The sequence below is a fragment of the Misgurnus anguillicaudatus genome, chromosome 6 (assembly GCF_027580225.2).
Source record: "Misgurnus anguillicaudatus chromosome 6, ASM2758022v2, whole genome shotgun sequence".
NCBI classification, from domain to species: Eukaryota; Metazoa; Chordata; class Actinopteri; order Cypriniformes; family Cobitidae; genus Misgurnus; species Misgurnus anguillicaudatus.
This window is the reverse complement of record NC_073342.2, coordinates 27,632,141-27,657,119: the sequence shown is the minus strand read 5'-3', so window position 1 is coordinate 27,657,119 and position 24,979 is coordinate 27,632,141. Positions and strand designations below refer to the sequence as shown.

The window sequence follows — 24,979 nt, the reverse complement described above, 5'->3', positions numbered from 1 at the left end:
GCATTTTTAACAACCCTTTGGTTAATAATGGAAGGTAAATAAGGTAGAAGCGTTAACACATTCATATTCCTGTATTGAGCAATATAGTTTCAGTTTTGTTTTATCAATAAATCAAGTGATCAAGTTGCCAATATTTGCACAATTCACAATAGTAAGCCATTTCGGACTGTTGTGGTCATGAAATATGCCAGTACGATGATGATGATCATAAAATCCAATAAATAGTGCATGTCTAGATGTGCATGTGTTTGCTATTTAGGAGGGTAATAAGGAAATGAATCTCTGTCTCTGATGGGTGCACTTCTCCACACAAATTCTTAGGAAGAGCTTTTCTCCCATGCGAGGTTGATGACCAAATTCCGTTACTCTTAAATCGGCCTTTTTCATATCCCCTTTTCTTGCTATTTCACGACTAATAGAAAGTTTCAGTGTCTGCACAGAAATGAAAACCTATTTTAATACCTTTCACTGCAGCTGAATATATCAGAGAAATTCTTGTGCCCAACACTTCCTCCCATTTTTATGCAGAGATTTACTGCAACTTACTTATATATTGCAACTTAAATAATTTTATGTCAGGTACAGGAGATTCAAATTAAAGCATGAATCAAAGCATGTAATACTACTACAAATAGCCAGTTTTATCTTGTCCTTTACTGCCCTCTTGTGACAATAATGTTAAATTATAAGGAATAGTTTAAAGCAGGGGTGCCCAAACTTTTCCTACCAAGGGCCATAAATCAAAAATGTGGGCCGAAAGTAAATGTTGCTTGGTTATATTAAAATTAAAGTTGCCCTGATTCTCCTCATTTATAATTTTCTAATATTTAAAAAATAATAAGCAAACATTACTCTGTATATGCATAACTAATGCACTTTTATTTTCAGAGGTAAGTGTTGTAAAAAAGAAATCATTTTGCCAATCATTTTAAAATTTATTTTTCTCTGTGTGTCACTGCCTGGATCTCTCCATTATTAGCCTAATAGTATCCGAGTTCATTGAGTTTCGTGATGCATGCTATACACCTTCAAGTATGCATGTACATTAAAAAACTTTTTATTCACTTTAATTCCTTGCATTTAATTTCAATTTACATTTTTGTAATGTACAAATAAAACAAAAATTAAAAAATTAAAATTACATTTTAGAAAATGTTGAATTAGAAATATGAAAATCTGCGTCAAATACGTTTATCATTTGTCCTTATCTCACATGGCATGACGGGCCAAATGAAAGATCATTGCATGGCAACTTTGGGCACCTCTGGTTTAAAGGGACAGTTCACCCAAAATTAAAAAAATTGTCATCATTTTCACATCCTCGTGTTGACAGTATGAATTACTTTTTTCTGATGAACACAAAAGAAAATATTTTGATAAATGATGGAATGTAGTGATGGGCGATTTCGAAGCATGCTTCATGAGGCTTCGAAACATTTACGAATCTTTTGTTTCGAATCATTGGTTCGGAGCTTGTTTCAAACTGGCCAAAGTCACGTTTTTTTTTTTTTTTATTATTGAGTAGAAGAATATAAAACAGAGCAACATTATACAGTTTTATACAAAACAAAGTATGGTGTTAATTGGACATCGGGCATTTGAAAATAACATTATAGTGCTTGGCCAAAGTCACGTGATTTTAGCAAACGAGGCTTCATTACGTCAAAACTGTTTCGAAAATCCAACGATTCACCACTAGGGGGAGTTGATCGCAAATGACCAGTGTAGGTGAACTCGGTTCAGTTTTATTGTAAAAGTTCATAAAACATTCATCATTTTGACTAATAACACTAACATTTTGTCTACTTTTTGTTTATAGGCAGATTTAATTACAAAAATGTGCATAATTAAAAAGGTAGTTCGTTTTAATGATTTGTTTGCCATAAATAAAACTAAAAAAAAACACAGAATACACTTTTAATTATGTCTTAATTAAATTAAATAATTAATGTTTCTTAAAAACATATTTTTAGAACAATCTTGCTATAATTTTGTAAAAAGTGTCAAATGTTTGGACAGACCTTGCTACTTTTACACTATTTTGACCAGCAGGTGTCGCCAGCGTGTATGGTTTTTCGAACGCTTCGAAAAACTGAATTAATTTACGAAGCAAATTGATTCAAAGCTTCGAAAAGCTTCGTTTCTTCCATCACTAATGGTAAGCACACAGCTGATTGTAACCATTGACTTCCAATAGTAGGAAAAACAAATAAGATGAAATGTAATGGGTACCGTCAATTGTGTGCTTGCCATCATTTATTAAAGTATCTTCTTCATCATTTATCACAATACTTCCATAATATTTGTTTTCCCATGGAAGTCAAGAATTTTCATTTTTGGGTGAACTATCCTTTTAACTGTACCCCATTAATAATAAATAGTAACAATACTGGAGGAATTTTTTGGGATTGTGGGACAAATTTTCTAAAGGTTAGGTCAGGTGGCGTACTAGCCTATTTATAATCTTGATCTACATGTTAATTTTAAGGAATTGTTTCAGATGATTTCAGGCTAAAAGATGTCTGGGGCGGTTTCTCGGACAGGGATTAGACTAGTCCTATAAAATAAATGTAAGAGCTGTCCAAACGGAAAACAACTTGCAGTGGCATATCTTAAAATACATTAGTGCCCTTTGATTTGCCTCAAAATGCACACAAGTAATGTTCTAATTAAACTAAGGCCTAGTCCTGGCTTAAGCCAATCCCTGTCCAGGAAACCACCCCTGAGCGTTGTAGTCTGTGTTTTACTGAAGATCAATGCAATAACCCATATCAGTATTATCAGTTGAATACCATGGTATTTGATGACTTATGTTATTGCATCTTATAATATTACAACGTAATTCAAAGTATTTTAAACGTATTGTTTGTTTTAATTTAATATAGGCCTAATTGACATATTGTGCATGCAATGCCACTATTGACCAGCAGAGGGCACTCGATAGCTGCAGCTATTACCACTGCACCTGCTCCAGTACCAAACTAGCCGACACGGGAACTACAGAATAAAACATTGACTTTAAAAGTTGAAACTTTAATTTATCCCATGCTGTAATATGTTCCTATTAGGCATGCATTTATTTTAAATAGCATATTAACTTTCAGGTTAATTGATAGAAATTGATAAAAAATAAATGACATTTATTTACTAATTGCTAGTGCAGTACAATTTTGAGCCAGTGGGGTCTTTCTGAAGGACTCTGTGGTTGCTATGAAATCACTTAAATATGCCTCCCTCAATGTCTTTTGTGTTAAAGGGGTGCTGTCTTAAATACCACAGGTGCACAGAGGCATACATTAGCTTGTAATCGTGTCAAAATCTTAACTTAGTTGTTTTTACATTTAACATCTATATTTATATGAGCTTTAGTTAAATGTTACTGAAATTAATGTTATATACTGTATCACTTTTAATGATTTGAATATATGTGAAACTTAAAAACGTCTAAAAATAAATAAAGTTATGACGAACAATGTTTTGCTCTCTGTTTAAGAAAGTTTAAGACTTTTATCATATTAATAAAAAATAAATATGTACGTAAATAATTATGTAAATAATAATTTGACAAATATAAAGAACATTGGGGTCTTTGCATTTGTATAAATATTACCCATTTGTTTGGAAAACATACTGTAGCAGTAACATGATTTAAATCTTTATGTTAACATTGGATTTAGCAGTAGCTACGAAATGAGAAGGGTGCGTAAAAGACAAGTCGAATTTAAACTGGACTCTTGCAAAGCATCATTGTTGCATTCAAATTCATCCACATTTTTTGCTTCTCTCATTCGCGTTGTAAAGCGCTGGAATCCACCAATAGGCTTTCAGACGGCAGATATTGGGATGCAAATGAGCGCACAAGCGCGTGCTGGCGCGGTGAAAGCGTCCGATTGTTTATTGAGCTCGCGGAGCCACGCGCCCGGCTCGCGGAACATCACCCCGCGGGGGCGGAGTCTCGGGCTGGAAGCGTTCGTCTTCAAAGGAGGCGGGGTGTGGAACGCGTGTTGAAAAGGCCGAGGTCTGCCAAAGTTTGTATCAGATCGACCACCGATCCGAGGGGCAGCAGGACTCGGACCGATAGTCCACGCGAAGGACACGAGAGTCGCGCGTTGCCAGTTTATTTGTCCTCGCGTGACAAGTTGCGCAACTTTACAAAAGGTTCACCTCGAAAATGAATACGCAGTTGACGCAAAGCGAATGCGCTTTCGGAAACACAGTCGACTTGCAAGAGTGCGCGCTCTCGAGCGCAGACGCGAAGTCCAAGGTGCTGAAAAGACAGCGCTCGAGCTCGCCGGAGCTTTTGCGTTGCAAACGGAGGCTCACGTTTAACGGGTTGGGATACAGCATCCCGCAGCAGCAGCCCGTGGCGGTGGCGCGACGCAACGAGCGCGAGAGGAACCGCGTCAAGCAGGTCAACATGGGGTTCCAGACGCTGCGTCAGCACGTCCCGAACGGCGCGTCCAATAAGAAAATGAGCAAAGTGGAAACGCTGAGGTCCGCGGTGGAGTACATACGCGCGTTACAGCAGCTGCTCGACGAGCACGACGCGATCTCGGCCGCGTTTCAATGCGGCGTTCCGTCACCGACGCTCTCCAACGCATATTCCGCCGACCCGGAGTCACCTCATTCCTCCTACTCCTCAGATGATGGGAGTTACGAGCATCTAAGCTCTGAAGACCAAGAGCTGCTGGACTTCACCACATGGTTTGATCGGTACTGATGAGACTTCATCAACTCCATCATTTGGACTCTTTTGTAGGAACTATACAAATGCTGCTCTGTTGGCTAGGCAGGCAGCAGTTTGGGGTGCTTTGGCTCACCGGTTATTGGGGTTCGAACCCCAGTGGGCACCTACAGTGGTGTGCTTGATCAAAGCACTTAAGTTGCTCCAAAATGACTTTGCAACTGAGTCCAAAGGGGACACCAGGATTCCAACACTGCACAGTTTTCCAAATAATCTCCGAAACCTGTAATCCAGTTTGAGCTGTGCTGGATGGACTCCATAAGTGCAATTGTGGGTATTAGATGTTTGGGGCAACCGATGCTGTTGCTTGATGATGTCCTTTATGTTGTTTTTATGAAACAAACTTCCCTTGTCAATTCCAAGAATGTCAAGCTAATCGGATTATTGATGATTTCCTACAACCAACTACCAGGTCTGCTTAAAGACTGAAATTTGTATGATAAGTTTTGTATTATTGAAGATGAAGATATATTTTTGTAAGCGGAGCGCAACGAAATGTCAACTGCCTCTTTGTGACAATGAACGCAGCTAGTTTATTGTAACAATAACTGTTTAGATCAAAGTTGTTTTAACACTGGAGAACATTTGATCTGTCTGTATTTATCAAAATGATATTGTTTAGATTTCTGTAGGTCTTCCTGTGAAACTATTGATGGCAGATTTTAATGCACTTGTCCATTTCTAGTAGCCTAAGTGTATATAAATGATGTTAACAAATATATTTTGTGAAAAAATGTTTTTTATAAATAAATTTGCTCTATTTATACACACACATACACGAGTGTTTCTGTTTTTAACTAGTTATAAACTAACGACAGAGAAGGAATAATAGGCTTTACCGCTTGACAGGTGATAAAACAATCTTGATGGTTTATTATCGTTCAGATGAATTGCACAAAAAAAACTTTTTGTCCCCTTACAAAGACATGTGCTATTACAATTCTTTCTAATAAAGCAATAGGAGTATTTGAAACAGAGCTGGGTCAATTTGCAATAACAAAGATGGGTCAAAATTTGTATTATCCAATGGTGATCCATCTAAATGAAGCCATTTTTATTGTGTAACCCCAACTGTGTTTTTCAGCCCTGTCAAAACCCAATCAAAGAAGTCCTCTCTCTATTGTGCAACCCATTGTAGGGGCTTTTATGTGTTGCTATATGCATTATGGGACCGCCTATTGCTAATAATTGAAATAATGACTTTAAATTTCACCTGCAGGCTTTCGCATTTTAAACGGGGACAATAAAAACCGAGGGCCCCCATTTAATGATCACTTAGCAGAGGGGGCCGGCCTCCACTTTGGACAATAACCAAAGCCCAAACTCCGGTCGTAAACGTCGAGATAAAGATGAACTCTTTGCGCAACGAAGGTTAAGGTCCTCCTCCCCTAAAAAGATTATTTATGTTTTTCAACAGGTATCTTATCACCCAAGTATTCGAATCTCAATGCATAAAAAGTCTTATTTTTTTAAGCAGGTGTGAGCCACGTGCCTGTGTTTGTGATGCGCAGCTGCTCCACCCCATTGGCTCGATGATGAACTCTCTCAGTTGGAGTTTCAAAAATTAAGCGGGTGATTTATGACACCAATTATTCATCTCTTTATGGATCGGGCTATATCTAGAGCGGTGAAAGAAAAAGTATACTCGGCATTAATCACCTACTGGTGGGCTATTGTTGAATGTCTGGAATATAGTTTGTCTTTATTGACCTTCATGGGGTCCAAAATGATGCCACGGTGGTTAATGTTAATAAATAAATAACATAATGGATGCGAGCAGCGTGAATTATGTGATGTCTTTAGTGCAAGATATGACAGATATTGTAGGCCTAGTTCCTTTGGATGAACTTCCAGTATACATCCAAATAAAGCATCCATAATACAGTAACTTAGTTACACAATTCACCTCATTGGTTGCTGAAGTGTGAAAAATCTACCCAGTCTCACAAAGTTTAGTGATATAGTCACGTATTTTTTGATTCTTTTTTCGTTGTTATTATCAAGAATTTCCGCATTTTTAAGTGGATAATTTTCTCAAAAATTATTAGCACAGTCTAATTGAATTACCCAACATACTGGTTTAATCATCATTTATCATATTAATAAACAGTGGAGGCCGGTGAGTTTTTTTCCGAGGGGCGCAAAAATCAAAATATGTGTTTGTTGCATCACGTGAACCATGTGCATCATGCGTCTTGTCAAAATACAAGCCTGCTGCACACATATCGAAAGGATTTATGATAAAAGAGACGCTCACGTTCACAAAATACTCGCAAGATGCTAACTTAACACTAATCTCTGATTACACGAGATTAAGTGAGTATCTGGCAAACGTAAGCATTTCTTTTATCATAAACCCCTTCAAAGCGTCTGCAGCAGACACGTATTTTGATATGACACGTGATGCACATAAGTTTACATGACGCATCAAACACATATTTTGAAATGACGAGCCACACACGACGGGCTAAATACATGTTACGAGCGTTGCACTGCTAATAAATGTATTGACCTTTAAACAAACAAATACATTAAAGTGTATAAAAATGTATCTGCAATGTTAAAATGTTTTAAAAACAGTTTATTGTTCAGTGTTTTATTATGACTTTCATTTAAGGAATAATCAGGGAGTTATTGATTGAATAATGAATGAATGAATCCAATCAAAGCTTTAAGCCACATCATAAAGCACCTGTGTCTGCAAACAAAACCCAGTATGATAAGAATCCAGCCATTGTTGTTTGTAAAGTGCTAAAAATGGACGTTTTCTTGAGAATGTAATCCCTCATATGTTGTTTTTTATATTCAATTTATTTCAGTTGTGTGATTTAAAAGTGTGATATAGTCTAAACCAGTGGTTCTCAAACTTTTTCGGCATGCGGACCCCCTTGTGTATCCCTTCATGGGTCCCCCAAAGAAAATTTATGACATAAAATATTTCTTTAAAATATTTCTCAAGTTCCTTTATTAACTTGAAATTTGAATTAAACAAAACAGATTAAGTTATAAATGTATTGCTGTTGGTAGCCTTATTTTTCTGAGGTTTTAGTACACAGAATGTATGCAAAATTAATGTATTTTATCAAATGTCATAAAACTGGGGCCCCCCTGGCACATCTCAGGGCCCCCCAGTTTGAGAACCACTGGTCTAAACCAGGGGTCTCCAAGCTTTTTGGGAAATTGTGCTACCACAATGGATAAAACAATCTGGCTACTTTTTTATATTGTCTCAAAACTTTTTTTACTTGTTGATTTTAATTTTATTTTACTTGTTGACATGTTTTATCATTGTTTAAAATGTTAACATACATAAAAAAATCCAAGCTAATATAAAAATATGTCATAAATAAATATAAAAATTTTGGAAACATGTTGGAGACCACTGGTCTAGACAAACTATTTGCTTGGCTTTTTTAGGTGAACACTAACTAAAACATCTTTCACTACACTGTAGCAAAATGCTCCAAGTCAATTCAACCTACTAGTTTTGGCATGTGATAAGTTGACATAACTTAAAAATTAAGTTAAACAATTTCAACTTGTTTTCATAAGTTAAAGTAACATAAAATATATGTTGATTTGACCAAAATGCAGCATTATTTTTACAGTATAGTCATATAAAACAGATTGCCCCGCCCAAACGTACATCATTGGTCAATATTACGCAATGGCGAGGATGTAAAGTACATGCACTTTTTGGGGAAATTAGCTGACAAGCAACTCACTTAAAATAAGTCTTTATATTAAAATATTTTAACATCAAAAAATCACCTGTAAGTTTGTCAAAAAAAGTCTAAAAAGTGCAAGCCATCTGTTAAAACTGTGAAACGTTTTGTTACGTACCCTCAAATCTGCCTTACGCTGTCATGGTTCTGCCATCTTGTCCTTTATTTAATCTAGTCTTGTGGCAGAATCATGACAGACCCATGTTTTGTGTGGGTTCATGTGGTCTAAGTATTGGTTTACTAGACCACGTGTTCCCTGTGTCTTGTCTCTTCTACCCCGCTCCCTTGTCATCCTCCTCATTATTGTTTGATTCTTATCACCTGCTCCCCTCTTGATTTGTTACCCTATTTAATCCTCTTGTATTCATTGTCCTGGGTTTGTGCATTGTTTCAGTCATCGTGTGAGTACGCTGTCTGAAGTATTGTAGAGTTTATATTATCCAGTCTAGTTCTTTGTTTCATGTATTCTTGTTTAATGTCTTAGTCTAGTCTTGTGTCTTGTACAGTTTAGTGTTCCTGATATAACCCTGTTTATGTTGTTTTGCCCCCTCGTGGGTTTTTGTTTTCTGTTCATTATATATTAAAAGTCCTATTTGAGTTATATCTGTCTGCATTTGGGTTCATCCTTCATCCTCATAACAGAATGCACAAGCCCGTTAAGAACCCAGCGGACTGGATGTTCCGTCGCTGCGCTAGGAGAGGACGCAGTTTTTCTGTTGTTCTTGAACCGGGTCCCACCTGGTACGATCCTCTTCTGTTTGGACCCGGGGTCAATTCTAGGAGGGAGCCAGCCAGTTCCGCTGGTCCCATCCCTCTGTCTGTCATCCCGGAGGATCGAGCCATGGGAGGTATTGTGCTTGGCGACCCGAGTCTTCCTCCTCCGGCCCCTGAGAGCTTCTCCCCACCCATGTCGCTTCGAGGTAAGCGAGAGCGGAGAGTTTCGTGGGAGTCGCCGTCCGAGGGGTCCTCTTCGGAGCCTGCTGCTCCCACCACTGTTCTCCCCTCACCTGCCACGGCGTCAGCACCACGCCCGAGAAGGAAGAAGAAGAGGAGGGGGTTGACTTCTCAGCCTCCGCTGCAGCCCCTGCCGTCTGCGCAGCCTCCGCTGCAGCCCCTGCCGTCTGCGCAGCCTCCGCTGCAGCCCCTGCCGTCTGCGCAGCCTCCGCTGCAGCCCCTGCCGTCTGCGCAGCCACCGCTGCAGCCCCTGCCGTCTGCGCAGCCACCGCTGCAGCCCCTGCCGTCTGCGCAGCCACCGCTGCAGCCCCTGCCGTCTGCGCAGCCACCGCTGCAGCCCCTGCCGTCTGCGCAGCCACCGCTGCAGCCCCTGCCGTCTGCGCAGCCTACCGCAGCGCCCCCTGTCACGGTCTCTGTTTTGTCTCCGCTGCCGGAAGCAGCGCCCCCTGTCACGGACCCTGTCTCGTCTCCGCTGCCGGAAGCAGCGCCCCCTGTCACGGACCCTGTCTCGTCTCCGCTGCCGAACGCAGCGCCCCCTGTCTCACCGGCTCCATCTGTTGCCTACTCCCCGGCCTCTGTCTCCATGTCCTCCCTGAGCTCTCTCCCCTACCCAGTGAGTCCTCGCTCGCCTTTGTCTGCTCCCTTGTCTGCCCCCGTCACGCCCTGGAACCCTGCCGTGCCTCCTTTTGTCCCCCCAGTCATTCCTGCCATTTCCCAGCCTCCGTTTACTCCTTCCGGAGCTGTTCCTCCTTGTCCTTCCCCTACCAAGCCTGCTGTCTCCAAGAACCCTACCAAATCCACCCGGACTCCTCGCCCCAAGCCCTCTACCTCCCCCTTGGAACCCAAGACTCCTTGCCCACCCAGCTCCACCCCTCCAGGACTTCCTCACATGAACTTTATTGCTCGTCCACCACCCATTCCTTGTATGATGTTTTTATTGTTTCATCCCAACCCATTTGTTGTACAGGCTTGTATTCCATTGTTGTTATTTGTCATGTTTTCTTGGTGTCTGTCTATCTATCAGTCTGTCTTGTCTCGTGTCTAGTGTTCCCCTGGGGAGCGTCTGGAAGCCGCTCCTTTAGGGGGGGATTCTGTCATGGTTCTGCCATCTTGTCCTTTATTTAATCTAGTCTTGTGGCAGAATCATGACAGACCCATGTTTTGTGTGGGTTCATGTGGTCTAAGTATTGGTTTACTAGACCACGTGTTCCCTGTGTCTTGTCTCTTCTACCCCGCTCCCTTGTCATCCTCCTCATTATTGTTTGATTCTTATCACCTGCTCCCCTCTTGATTTGTTACCCTATTTAATCCTCTTGTATTCATTGTCCTGGGTTTGTGCATTGTTTCAGTCATCGTGTGAGTACGCTGTCTGAAGTATTGTAGAGTTTATATTATCCAGTCTAGTTCTTTGTTTCATGTATTCCTGTTTAATGTCTTAGTCTAGTCTTGTGTCTTGTACAGTTTAGTGTTCCTGATATATCCCTGTTTATGTTGTTTTGCCCCCTCGTGGGTTTTTGTTTTCTGTTCATTATATATTAAAAGTCCTATTTGAGTTATATCTGTCTGCATTTGGGTTCATCCTTCATCCTCATAACATACGCAGTAACTTAAAGGGACATTCCACTTTTTTTGAAAATATATTCATTTTCCAGCTCCTCTAGAGTCAAACATTTGATTTTTACCGTTTTGGAATCCGTTCATTTGATCTCCGGGTCTTGCGCTAGCACTTTTAGCATAGCTTAGCATAATCCATTGAATCTGATCAGACCACCAGCATCGCGCCAAAAAACAACCAAAGAGTTTCCATATTTTTTGTAATGATATTACGCACTGCCCGAAAATAGTCCCCTTGATTACTTTCAATGGCAGGGAACTATTTTCGGGCAGTGCGTAATATCACTATGCCTGCTGCAGCCATGTTACATCAGCAAAGTCCTTAATTATTAGATTATATTAGATTATTATCCTAGCCATATCTGCCTAGAAAATCGCAACTTTTAATTTTCGTCGGTCTTAATATACGATGTAACTACAGAAGAATCAAGTTTTAAATAGGAAAAATATAGAAACTATTTGGTTATTTTTTAGCGAGATGCTAATGGCCTAATCAGATTCAATGGATTGTGCTAAGATATGCTAAAAGTGCTAGCGCTAGACCCAGAGATCAGCTGAATGGATTCCAAAATGGTAAATATCAAATGTTTAACTCTAGGGGAGCTGAAAAATGCAGTTTTATGACATTTTATAAAAAAAGTACCTCAGAAAAAAATATGTATAAATGTGTATAATTTATTGTTTTGTTTAATTAAAATTTTACATTTTAGAATGTATACATTTTCTTTTGGGGGGCTGCACAGGAATGCACAGTTAGTACACAACGGGCCACATGCCGAAAAAGTTAAAGTAACATAAAAACATAAGTTAAACAATTTCAACTTGCTTTATCAACTTATTACAGATCAAAATAGTAGATTGATTTGACTTGCAAAACCAAATTGTTTTACTTTTTTTACTGTGCAGGGGTTCAAACCTGCCATTCCATCTTCTCTGCAAAGCCTCAGGACAACTATAAATCCTAAATACAAAAAGTCTCTTTAAAAACAAAAGTCAGAGGATAAAACTGGCTTTTCACTTGGACAGAAATTAAAAAGAGTTTGAGTCTTACGCATTTAACTGACGGTGTCTAAACTTCAGACGACCTAACGGGGACACTTTCAATGTGGGCGGGGGACGGGGGCGACGGTGGGGTGGCCGGGTTGCTGTCATTTGCATGGGCCATTGTGCTGCACAAGTTTGGCTTCTCTTTTTTCTGATGAGGGCCTTTTGGCCATTTACTTCCACCCTGGCTGGCTGTTTGGAGCTCTGAATGGCCTTCACTCCAGGGCCACACAAAGAAGCCTTTGTGCCACGACCGCACCATATTCATCATGTAATGCCTGGAAGACAAATCTGATTGGACGCTCTTGTCACTTTGATGTGCGTTCAGGGGATGAACGGTTTGGTAGTGGAGAAATTTCACTTTTTCCAACGTAGAGATTTTGAGATGATAAAACAATATCAGAATTTATAAACAAGTTGACTTGATTGACGGCCTGAACAAAACCCGAAATGGATGAATGTGCCACTGAGTGTGGACTCGATTCAAACTATTTAATCCCGTCGCACACCCCTCAAATGCTTTTCTTTCACTTTTTGTTGCTCTCTCCCTCTTTTCAACTTTCTGTCCAGTTTTTTTCAGTCCACAGTGTAACTCATACAGACACAACTGCTCATTAATGTTCATTAAACAGAGGCTGCTAGTGAGCTTATATCTGTGTAAAGATCTGTTGCAATTGGACACGGGTTTGTTGTTCGCTCAATAGACGTCTGGTTTTCTGTTTTTGCATCATGTACTGCTTCAGTGTGGCACTTTCCTACCCACTGAATTGGAATTTTGCTGTTTTTTCAAGGTGATTCCAGTCACATGTTCGTCCAACGCTATCTCACGAGAATTCATACATATTTTACGATTTGGCTAATTCGTATTAATTCATACGACCACGTTCGTAAGTTTTGGTACGATTTGCCTTGACCCCTGTGACGGGGTTAGGGGTTCAGCTTCGTTGTTGTTTTTTTCATGCGAATCGTATATTTTGCACGATTAGCTTCGTATGAATTGATACGAATTAGCCAACTCGTAAAATATGTATTATTTCTCGTGAGATCCAGGCTGGTCACCCATTGTATCGAAATAGTGAGTACTGGTACACTCAATATCAAAGTGCATTGTGGGTAAAAGGTAGTGAACGAATGTAGGGAACGAGTTGAGTTCGAACAACACTACAAAATGTACTACACAGCTAATGTGATGTTTACTGCCCAAGATCAAATAACTCAGGTGTCTGTCATCTTCAGTTACCTAGAAATGGCTTGTGTCGCTTCAGTGAAAGTCAGCTTTTTTTTACCCGTTTTGTCATTTGTGCACCGAATTTTGTTGTGCGATAAAATCTGTTTTTGTTACACGTAGCAATTTGTTGTGTAAATGTCAATGCATTTCATGTCTTAAAGAGGACATTTCACAAGACTTTTTTCAAATGTAAAACAAATCTTTGGTGTCCCCAGAGTGCGTATGTGAAGTTTTAGCTCAAAATACTATAATAATAAAAGATAATTTATTACAGGATATCAAAATTGCCACTTTGTAGGTGTGAGCAAAAATGGGTGTGTTTGTTTATGGGTGTGTCCTTTAAAATGCAAATGAGCTGATCTCTGCACTAAATGGCAGTGCCGTGGTTGGATAGTGCAGATTTAGGGGCGGTATTATCCCCTTCTGACATCACAAGGGGAGCCAAATTTCAATGAGCTATTTTTTCACATGCTTGCAGAGAAACTAAGAAACTAAGTTACTGGGTTGATCTTTTTCACATTTTGTAGGTTGATAGAAGCACTGGGGACCCAATTATAGCACTTAAAGGTGCAGTGTGTAATTTTTAGTAGGATCTCTTGACAGAGATGCAAAATAATATACAAAACTATATTATCAGGGGTGTATAAAGACCTTTCATAATGTACCGTTATGTGTTTATTACCTTAGAATAAGACGTTTTTATCTACATAGACCAAGGGTCGCCTTCCGTGGAAGTCGCCATCTTGTGCCTCCATGTTTCAACAGAAACCCTTAATGGACAAACTTTTTTCTCTGATGACATGTTTGTCCGGTAGCAGCTACCGTAGCTTTACTATGTGATTAAAAAACGAGGGGTAAACAGTGGACTGAGCCATTGGTTGCAATTCACCAGCACCTCACCATTAGATCCCGCACAAAATTTACACACTGCACCTTTAAACATGGAAAAAGTCAGATTTTCATCATATGTCCCCTTTGAACTAATTATTTACCAAAAAGTCAAGCTCATTCCTCTGTGTGAATACATGGAATCTCTACATTGTCCAAAATAGTTCACAATGGAAACCAGTTTGTAAGCGTGCTCAACACTGTTTTGTTTACCTTGTCATAGAGGCATCTGTCCATAAAAAAGAATTATTGCATGCATTTGTACTGAAAAGTAAATTGTTAGTTCATCAAATATTTGATAAATAATTTAAAGGTGCAGTGTGTACATTTTAGTGGCATCTAGTGGTGATATTGCAAATTGCAACCAACGGCTCAGTCCACGGCTCACCCCTCACTTTTGAAACGCATAGAAAAGCTACGGCAGCCGCCACTGAAAAAACATGTCATCGTTGGAGACAACTTAATAAAAAAGTTTGTCCGTTAAGGGCTTCTGTAGAAAAGTGGCGGTACAAAATGGCGACCTCCATGTAAGGGGACCCTCTGTGGATGTAGGTAAAAACATAACAGTTAATTATCTAAGGTCTTTATACACCACTGATAATATAGTTATGTATATTATATTGCGTTTCTGTCAAGAGATCATTCAAAAAGTTACACATTGCACCTTTAAATGTAATTTAAATGAATTGCTTGATTTTTCAGTTGTAATTTTTATACTCATTGAAAAGATTTTTCTTGTTTTTACATTTCTGCATGTTTAAACATGTTATGCTTGTTAACCATAACATAATTCTGTACATTATATAGTTAACACTGACTGATGGGACTTTTTTATTATTTCTGATTATTAAAGACTAAAGCACAGACATTCTTCAGCATAATTTATTTGTTTTTGATCAAAACACAGTTTAAGAAGCTATAAAGATATTTATTATAAATATATTAACATACTACTGGACTATATTCTTATTATATTCTCATTGCTCTTTTCCTTTCTACATTCTTGTCTTCTTTTGAATAATGTCTCAGCAAATAGGATTAGCGAGAACTATTCTGTCAAACTCTTTTCATTTCGTTAGCTTGTGACCTCTCCAGTTAATTATCTTGATCTGGCCAGAGACTGGGCTTTACTTTACCAACCCTGAAGTGACACGCTGGCCAGAAACACACACAATAGTTAACTCACCATGAGGAAATAAATGAGAGAGAGAGAGAGAGAGAGTGTGTGGCATTGATGGGTATAAGAACCAGGTTGGATTGACTAAATCTTTTTTGGAAAGGAATTGAAATGTCTTAAGCCTTTTGTTCAAATATGCAATTGTTGCCGAATGATGGAGTGCTCTTTTTGACAACATGAATTGACATTAAGCTGATTTAGGTAAAAAGAAAAGAATGAATGGTATACCTCATTAAAAAAGCCAGAATATTTCACCTTAACTGAGCAAACTTTTAAAGCTTTATGTCACTAGGCCTGTACTGGTTAAACCGAGTTGATGCATTTCTGCATTTTTTTAGAGGACCCTCGAATGTTTTAGCTATAACTTTAGTTTAAACTTTAATTGTAGTTTTGGTTTGAACTGTAATTTTAGTCTTCACTTGTTGAAGTTGTAACTGTAGTTTTTAACATCAGGTCAGAATTACCAAAACTTAACCAGAACTGAGAAATCCTCCTCCGTGTTACTGTTGGAAGAACATTGTGCTATGTGCAACGGTCTTGGGTTCAATTAACAATTAATGATGAGAAATATGTTTTAAATGCACTGTAAGGTGCTTTGTCTATATTTTATTTCTGTGACAAAACTCATATTGCCGAAATGCACCAATGCATGCCGTTTTTGGTAATAAAAATACTTAAAGGGGTCATAGTGTGAAAATCTGACTTTTTCCATATTTAAGCGCTATAATTGGGTCCCCAGTGCTTTTATCTACCTAAAAAATGTGAAAAAGATCAACCCAGTAACTTAGTTTTGGTGAACCATTCTCTGCCACATCGTTGGTCGTTCAGATTTCACCTGTTTTGTGAGGTAGGTAGCAAGGCCAATTACAATAATAACGCCCCTTTATCTGCACTATCCAACCATGGCACTGACATTTAGTGCAGAGAAAAAGAGAGAGAGAGAAAAGTTTTAATTGCAACAAACCACCATCATTGTGATCAGTGTTTGCATTTCATCAGCTCATTTGCATTTTAAAGGACACACCCAAAAATGGCACAATTTTGCTCACACCTACAAAATTGGAATTTTATCATCCTGTAATAAAGTATCTCTGGGGTATTTTAAGCTAAAACTTCACATACACACTCTGGGGACACCAAAGACTTATTTTACATCTTTAAAAAAATCTCATAATATGACCCCTTTAAAAGAAAAAAACAAACAAACCTTTTAACACTGGCTGTTATGACATGAAATCAATGGCGGCTGGGGACTTTTGTTGCATCATGTGAACAATGTGCATCATGCGTCATGTCAAAATGCGCAAATGTTGCACACACGTCGAAACGGTTTATGATAAAAGAGTTCACGTTCACAAAATACTCGCAAGACACTCAATTAACACTAAACTCTGATTACGCATGAGATTATGCGAGTATCTGGTGAATGCAAGCGTCATAAACCCTTTAGATGCGTCTGCAGCAGGCACTTATTTTGACAAGACGCATTATGCACATGGTTCACATGACGCACCGAACACATATTTTGACATGACGGGCCACACACATGACACGCTTAATACATGTTGTGACGAACTTCGCATCATGCACCCTCGAAAAAGAAGTCGTCGGCTGCTACTGGATGAAATATTATGAGGGAGGTTGCTAACTCACATTATATTAGTAGACTGTTAGGGGGATGTGTTAGGGAAATGGTTATTGTTGGTAGAATAAGTTGATATGTAGTTACTTACACACTTTAAAATGCTGGGTTGTTTGAAATTAACCCAGAAAATGTTTATGTTTGACCCAACAATGGGTTAAAATAACCCAGCATTTTTTTAGACTGTACAGTCAGTTGAATATCTGTTGAGGAATCATAAGAATTAAGTGTTAGCAGATATAAAGCAGACAGTTAAGAAGATGTTGCAATGTTACTTATAGTTAGTAAAATATTTTATTAATTGCTATGCTTTAGTTGTGGTTATGCCCAGTGAAGCGTAAACTCTTCCTTTATTCAAAAGCTTACACTATGAAATCATGTAAAATTAACCAACACCAAAATTTGCTTAAACAGTGGAAGGTAGTAAATTAGTTGACATCTAGTAAACTTTGCAATCATTTGTGTAGATCTCTCTCTCTTTCTCTCTCTCTCTCTCTCTCTCTCTCTTTACTCTCAACTAATGTTTACTCTCCACTTTACATATGACATTGAAAACAAATGCAATCAAATCTTTTTGTTCGGGCTCTTCTTCTGAACCTGTATTGCCAGGACAAAATATTGAGCAAAGTGTTGCTGGTGGAAATCTAAACTAAAATGTTGTTTTTAAGCTCTCTTCCTTTTTTTAGTATTCCCTTTTTACTGAAAGCCAGAATAGTCCGGTCTGGCTGTGCATGTAAAGAGAGTCGCTTTTTTGTTTCAGTCGTGGATCCCGGCCAAAGTCTTCAAACATAACCACTCACCGCCCTCCACAAACCAACAAGCGACAATCTCCACCCCTCACCCCATCTAACTCGGACCACCTCACTGGAAAAGTGCTTCAACTTAGGAGGTGATCATCATTTAAAAGCAGGTGTTTCGAGTTTAAGACATTTGGAAACACAGACAGACAGAAAGACAGGCAGACGGAAAGACAGACAGAAAGACAGACAGACAGACAGACAGACAGAAAGACGGGCAGACACACACACACACACACACACACACACACACACACACACACACACACAGACAGGCAGAAAGACAAACAGACAGATAGAAAGAGAGATAGGCAGAAAGACAGACAGACATGTAGACAGAAAGACGGGCAGACACATGCAGACAGACAGAGAGACAGACAGTAAAACAGACAGACAGAAAGATGGGCAGACAGAGATGCAGACATAAAGACAGACAGAAAGATGGGTAGACAGAGATGCAGACATAAAGACAGACAGAAAGATGGGTAGACAGAGATGCAGACATAAAGACAGACAGAAAGCCAGGCAGAAAAACAGACAGACAGAAAGACAGGCAGGTAGACCGACAGACAGACGGAAAGACAGGTAGACCGAAAGAAAGACAGGCAGAAAAACAGACAGAAAGGCAGTAAAACTGACAGGCAGAAAAACAGGCAGAGAGACAGACAGACAGTAAAACAGACAGACAGAAAGACAGGCAGAGAGACAGACAGACAGTAAAACAGACAGACAGAAAGACAGGCAGACAGAAAGACGGGCACACACACACACACACACACACACACACACACACACACACAGGCAGAAAGACAAACAGACAGATAGAAAGAGAGATAGGCAGAAAGACAGACAGACATGTAGACAGAAAGACGGGCAGACACATGCAGACAGACAGACAGACAGACAGAGAGCCAGGCAGAAAAACCGACAAACAGAAAGACAGGCAGGTAGACCGACAGACAGACAGATATGCAGACAGACGGAAGGACAGGTAGACTGAAAGAAAGACAGTCAGAAAAACAGGCAGACAGAGAGAAAGACAGGCAGAAAAACAGACAGACAGACAGACAGAAAGACAGACAGGCAGACAGACAGACAGACAGAAAGACAGACAGGTAGACACATACAGACAGGCAGACAGAAAGACAGGCAGACAGAGAGAAAGACGGGCAGACATAAAGACAGGCAGAAAAACAGACAGACAGAAAAACAGGCAGGTAGACAGACAGACTGACAGATATGCAGACAGACAGAAAGACAGGTAGACTGAAAGAAAGACAGGGAGAAAAACAGACAGAAAGGCAGACAGACAGAAAGACAGACAGGCAGTAAAACAGACGGGCAGAAAGACAGGCAGAGAGAGAGACAGACAGTAAAACAGACGGACAGAAAGACAGGCAGACAGACAGAAAGACGGCAGACAGAGATGCAGACATAAAGACAGGCAGAAAAACAGACAGACAGAAAGACAGGCAGGTAGACCGACAGACTGACAGATATGCAGATAGACGGAAAGACAGACACAAAGACAGGCAGACAGACAGAAAGCCAGGCAGAAAAACAGACAGACAAAAAGACAGGCAGGTAGACCGAAAGACTGACAAATATGCAGACAGACGGAAAGACAGGTAGACCAAAAGAAAGACAGGCTGAAAACCAGACAAAAAGGCAGAAAGACAGACAGGCAGACAGACAGTCAGACAGACAGACAGACAGACAGACATACAGGCAGACATACAGAAAGACAGACAGGCAGACAGACAGAGAGGCAGATAGACAGACAGACAGAAAGATAGGCAGACAGAGAGAAAGACGGGCACACATAAAGACAGGCAGAAAAACAGACAGACAGAAAGACAGTCAGGTAGACAGACAGACTGACAGATATGCAGACAGACAGAAAGACAGACAGACAAACAGACAGAAAGACAGGCAGACAGAACGACAGACAGACAAAGAGACAGAAAGACAGACAGGCAGACAAACAAACAGACAGACAGACAGACAGACAGACACACACACACACACACACACACACACAGAGAGAGAGAGAGAGAGAGAGAGAGAGAGAGACAGAGAGAGAGAGAGAGAGAGAGAGAGAGAGAGAGACAGACAGACAGACAGACAGAGAGAGAGACAGACAGACAGACAGAATGACAGACAGACAGACAGACAGAAAGACATTTTTATTGACTGGTGCTTTGTTTAGATTTGAAGTGTGGCAGACAGACAGAAAGGAGGATGATCTGGAGGATGAATATTAGTACCAAGACTGACTGGGGAGTGAAGCTGCAAAACATCTGCTTGAGTTCGGTACACAGTCTGTAATGTAAAGGATTAACATATCAGTTTCTTGCACAAAAAATATATGAACCCTGCTGTTGGGGTCAGTTCGGTGCGTAACAGCGTTGTCAGTATCAAGACAAATATCCCTTATTAATCTTTATATGAGATAACGCAGTGTTTGTGTCTCTATGCATCTTCAGGGCTACATACACAATCTATAACTTTCCATCTATTTTCCTCATGTAACCATTAGCCAGGCTGTCTGCTACCAGATAACCATCTGTGAATGTACATGCCGCCGAAAATTCCTATAGGAGTCCATTTATCTGAGGTTTGGATGGTTTGATTAGATATTGGTGAGCTGTCGTGTGTCAACACTGAGGCAGGTGCTGGGCATTTTATAGCACAGTTTAAGTCCATCTTCAGGGGGTTTATGGGTAATAAAAGTTTAAACACTATTTGCTTTCTGGTTTTGCTGTCATCACTGGGTGTTGTCCAAATTTGTGAGGTGAGCTCAAGTGATGAGGCCATAGAAAGCAAATGATATGCATTATGCAAGCATTTCTTTATTGAACATAATACAAACATTATAAAAAATACCATTGTAGTATGGTACTGGTATGGTACTATGGTGCTATCGTGTTTTTTTAAAGACCTAGCAGTGTCATGGTACAGACATGCATATAAGTTGAGAATGATACCGACATATGAAGTTATCTTGGCATTAAAGCTATGGTGCATGAATATTTACATTTATTATTTACAATAATAAATGATTATGAATATTTACAATATTTACACACCAACTGACCTACAAGTACACCAAATAATGATATCATGGTACTACTGCAGTACTTTATGGTGAATGTATCTTTGTTAGCCAATATTTCGTTTGCTTCAGGACAGGGCTGTAACAACCATTATGTGTAAGCAATGTCTCTTTTCATTCCAAATAATCACTATTTTTTTAAAGATCCAAGCCCCTGCCTCAGGAGGAATTACACCCATCTCATTTTGGCTGATGATGAAGAATGTTGTGGTGGTGTATTTTGTTGTTGGCGGCTGTTTTACTATACACATTACAAGGAAATTACCTGTTTTACATCCAGAAACCCATCCCAGAACATCTTGACTTATTTCACTCACAATATAATAACAGTATGTTATGATTTATAGAAAGCATGATTGGGAGGTCTTGTTAAATCCCAGGATTCATTCATTTAGATCTAGGAATGTCCACTAGATTTGCTTTTTTGATTTTGAATTGTTATTTGTTTATCTTGCACAATTTAAAAATGAGATACAAATGACAAAGAAAACACAATTTATTACACTGTAAAAAAATGAAGCATGAAGTTAAAACAACTTGGTTTTGCAAGCCAATTCAACCATTTTAAGTTTTGGCTTGTGAAAAGTTGACATAACTTATAAAATCAAGTTGAAATTGTTTAACTTTTTTTTAAGGTAAAGTAACATAAAAATACAATGCTGCATATTTTTACAAAGCAGCACTGAAAAAAATGATTCTGTGCCTTAGTAAATTTAACCTAAAAGAAATTATTAAATTCTATTAAAAAAATGTAAAAAGTAAAAATAACACAAAAAATTTAAGTTAATTCTAAATTAACAAATTATTGAGTAAAATTCACTTAATTTTATTATGTAAAATCCACCCAAATTTGTAAGAAGGAAATTTTGTGTTGAAACTACTTGAATTATTTAAGTAAATATAACTAACTAGGCAGTGGGCTTGTACTTCCCAGCATGCTTTGCATGGGACTGCAGTGGGCTTGTACTTCCCAGCAATGCTTTGCATGGGACTACATAATAAAATTAAGTAAATTCAACATAACATTTTTTTCAGTGAGTGCAAGAAAAGGCAAAAAGCCTGAAGGGCTTATATAAAGCCTCCTTCTAATAAAAAACTGCATACAAAACTACAAACTAAAGAGAAATGAAATAATTATGTAAATAAATAAATATATAAATTACAACCACCACAAATCACGACAATAAGAAAAATGGTAAAAAATAAATTAATAACATAATTATAAATATATAAATAGCAATATTATGTGTAAGCATAACACATAAACAGTATGCATTTATCTGTAGAAACTGCACAAATATTATGTAAACACACATATATATATATATATATATATATATATATATATATATATATATATATATATATATATATATATATATATACACTTATAAAGTAGAAATAAATATTACAATGAATATGGACAATAAAAGAACAACTAGGACATTGAAATAAAGTATTAACATTAGACATTGCATAACGATAAAGTATGCTATCAAAATTGTTTATCATTTATCAAAATTAATAAATTAATTAGCTTCTATACAAATTGCTTTTATTTTATATATACATAAATTAAGAGTTTGGTTCCAAAACGCAATAAATCCATTTTGACTAATTTCTGTAAAAAATATGTTTTCTATACAAAGAAAGTGACAAGATTATAACCACTATTTTCTGTTACAAAATTTCACATAGCATTTTTTAGGTTATAAAAACATAAAAAAATCAAATCCGTAATTTGATTTTCAAAGATTTATTATAAAAACTGATTATTTTCTCCCGCAAAATGCAATAAATCCATGACAATTTTTTTTCGAAATGCTATAAATCTTTTGAATCAATCTATAAATGTGCATTTATCTTTGACATGTTATATTCATTTAGTTGACTAGTAATATATTCATTAATGGCATTAATCAAAACACTTACTTTGTCATATTTAGAACACTGTCATTGCTGCTGTCATCCAACTTTTTTGACAGTGATCAGATGTAAAATTTTGGCCCTGCTCGATTTTCATTGACTTTGAGTAACAAGCAACAGCCGACATTTTTCCCTCTCACGTAAATTATTTTGATGGCTTAAGTTTCTTTCCCTCCACAGAAAACCATGGATGCAAATCCAAAACTCCATAAAATATCCAAAACTGCAAATCCAAAACTCATTGGATATTTGCAGTTCATGGTTGGGTCAAACATGGACCATTTTTTGGGGGGTTTGAACCAACAGTTGGGTTTGCCCATGTTTTTATAAAAACCTGACTGAAGATATGAAACTATTAAGGCTGGCAGGACACATTGAAAATATACCCTCTGATGGTGTTTTGTGTGTGTTAGTGAGTTTGTTTCACACAAAGGACAACTAATCTCATTTCAGTTTGAGGAATGTTAAATTTGTTGTTCTGTTCTTCTAGAAGCTCCTTAATCAGATTCCTGAGTGACAGATTTCTGATAGTGTTCAGATGGGTACACAGCGTGAGAACCGATGCAGGCATTTGAAAACTGTACACTCAGTCAAAACCTGTCACAGCAGGAACAAGCAACTAACCCAAAAGAGTTTGTACTTCTTATTAATGTCACTGTGCTGTAATGAGGTTAATGTGATCCATCAGTTAAGACCTAGATCTCTTCATTGTGCTTTGGACACGTTCCCCTTTAATTGTAATCTATGAATGAGATATTTTAAAAAAAGCAGCAGACTTACTGTAGTTGATAACAGATTTTTGAAAATGGCTTGTCGAGCTGTTTTCTGTCCTGTGTTGATAGCTTGATATCACCGTCGATGGGTGTTTTGTTGGGTTTCCAATTTGAGCTTGAGGTGGTTTTTGACTGATACGAAAAAGAGAAAATGCGAATAATGGAAGATGGAAATGCATTTGCCAACTAAATTCTGACTGATCGTCTAGCTGTTTTTGCTGTTGTTGTCTTTCCTATAGGGCTCGACGTCATCGCAATGCCCTTGCTGTTAGTGCCTGCATCAAAAAATTTTTGTGCAAAGCATTCAGTTTGGCAATTACAAGCTGCAAATCGTAACTAAATGCAGTCCTGTCCCCATTTTATAAGCGTGCCTTGTTTTATTTACTGTTGCTTACTATGTTAATACCACAGTCATTCGCTTGAACAACTTGATGGAAACGCACCTAATTCACATTTGTTGGTTTTTCTTTTTTGTGCGAATTTTGAAAAGATTCACTTTACGTTTTTGATGGAAACCCAGCTTGTGTTACTGGTACACTGTAAAAAAAATCACATCAACATACGTTTTTGTTTCATTTTAACTTAACAAATTAAGTTAAATAATTTCAACTTGTTTATAAGTATATAGTAGTCAAAAACTTAAAATGGTACACTGTAAAACCTAACAGTTAACTCAAACCATTTAAGTTAACCGGTTGCATTAGGCCATGCATTTAAGTTTTAAAACACATAAATTTAAGTACTGTGAACTTGAGTCATGTGCAATTATGCACTTATAATTAAGTAGTGTGAACTTAAATGTAAGTGCATAACTGCATTTGACTCAATTTGTTTAAGTTCACAGTACTCAAATGTATGTGTTTTAAAACTAATGCAACCGGTTTACTTAAATGGTTTGAGTTGAGTTAACTTTTAGGTTTTACACTGTAGGTTCAATTGACTTGCATAACCAATTTTATTAAACTTGCACGCAGCACTGCAGCAGTTTTTTTTACAGATTTGATTTTTTTTACAGATTTGATTTTTTTTACAGATTTGATTTTTTTAATTTTATGTTTCATTTTGTTTTGTTTTTTAGTTAAGGAGGAATCTGATTGGACATGTTTTTGTTGCAAGATGAGTCACTACTTCATTTATTTTTTTGGCCAAATGTCATCCTTAAAGACAGAGCAAATTTTGTCTATTTAAAGTTTATTTTGGTAAATTTACTGTAGACTTGGCGGCCTTGTTTTTATTTATTTTGTTTAATATCTTTACCTTATAAACAACCACAAAACCACAGCAATGTTGTGCTTACTTCCAAACAGCCAAAGTTGTTTTGTAAAGGAAGTTGTATTGCCGATATTAAAGGT

The 24,979-nt window shown here is 38.1% G+C and overlaps 1 protein-coding gene across 1 annotated transcript; it reads left to right on the top strand.

Annotated features, from left to right (window-relative positions):
- The first annotated feature begins 3,815 nt into the window (after nt 1–3,815).
- LOC129434517 (achaete-scute homolog 1b-like) lies at nt 3,816–5,516 on the top strand. Its single transcript, XM_055193435.2, has one exon. It carries the CDS (start codon nt 4,172–4,174, stop codon nt 4,718–4,720), a length of 549 nt encoding a protein of 182 aa, XP_055049410.1. The 5' UTR covers nt 3,816–4,171; the 3' UTR covers nt 4,721–5,516.
- Nucleotides 5,517–24,979: the final 19,463 nt, after the last annotated feature.

What these genes read in the sequence shown, in the direction of transcription:
- LOC129434517 (XM_055193435.2), top strand. Translation starts at nt 4,172, where the DNA reads ATGAATACGCAGTTGACGCAAAGCGAATGCGCTTTCGGAAACACAGTC.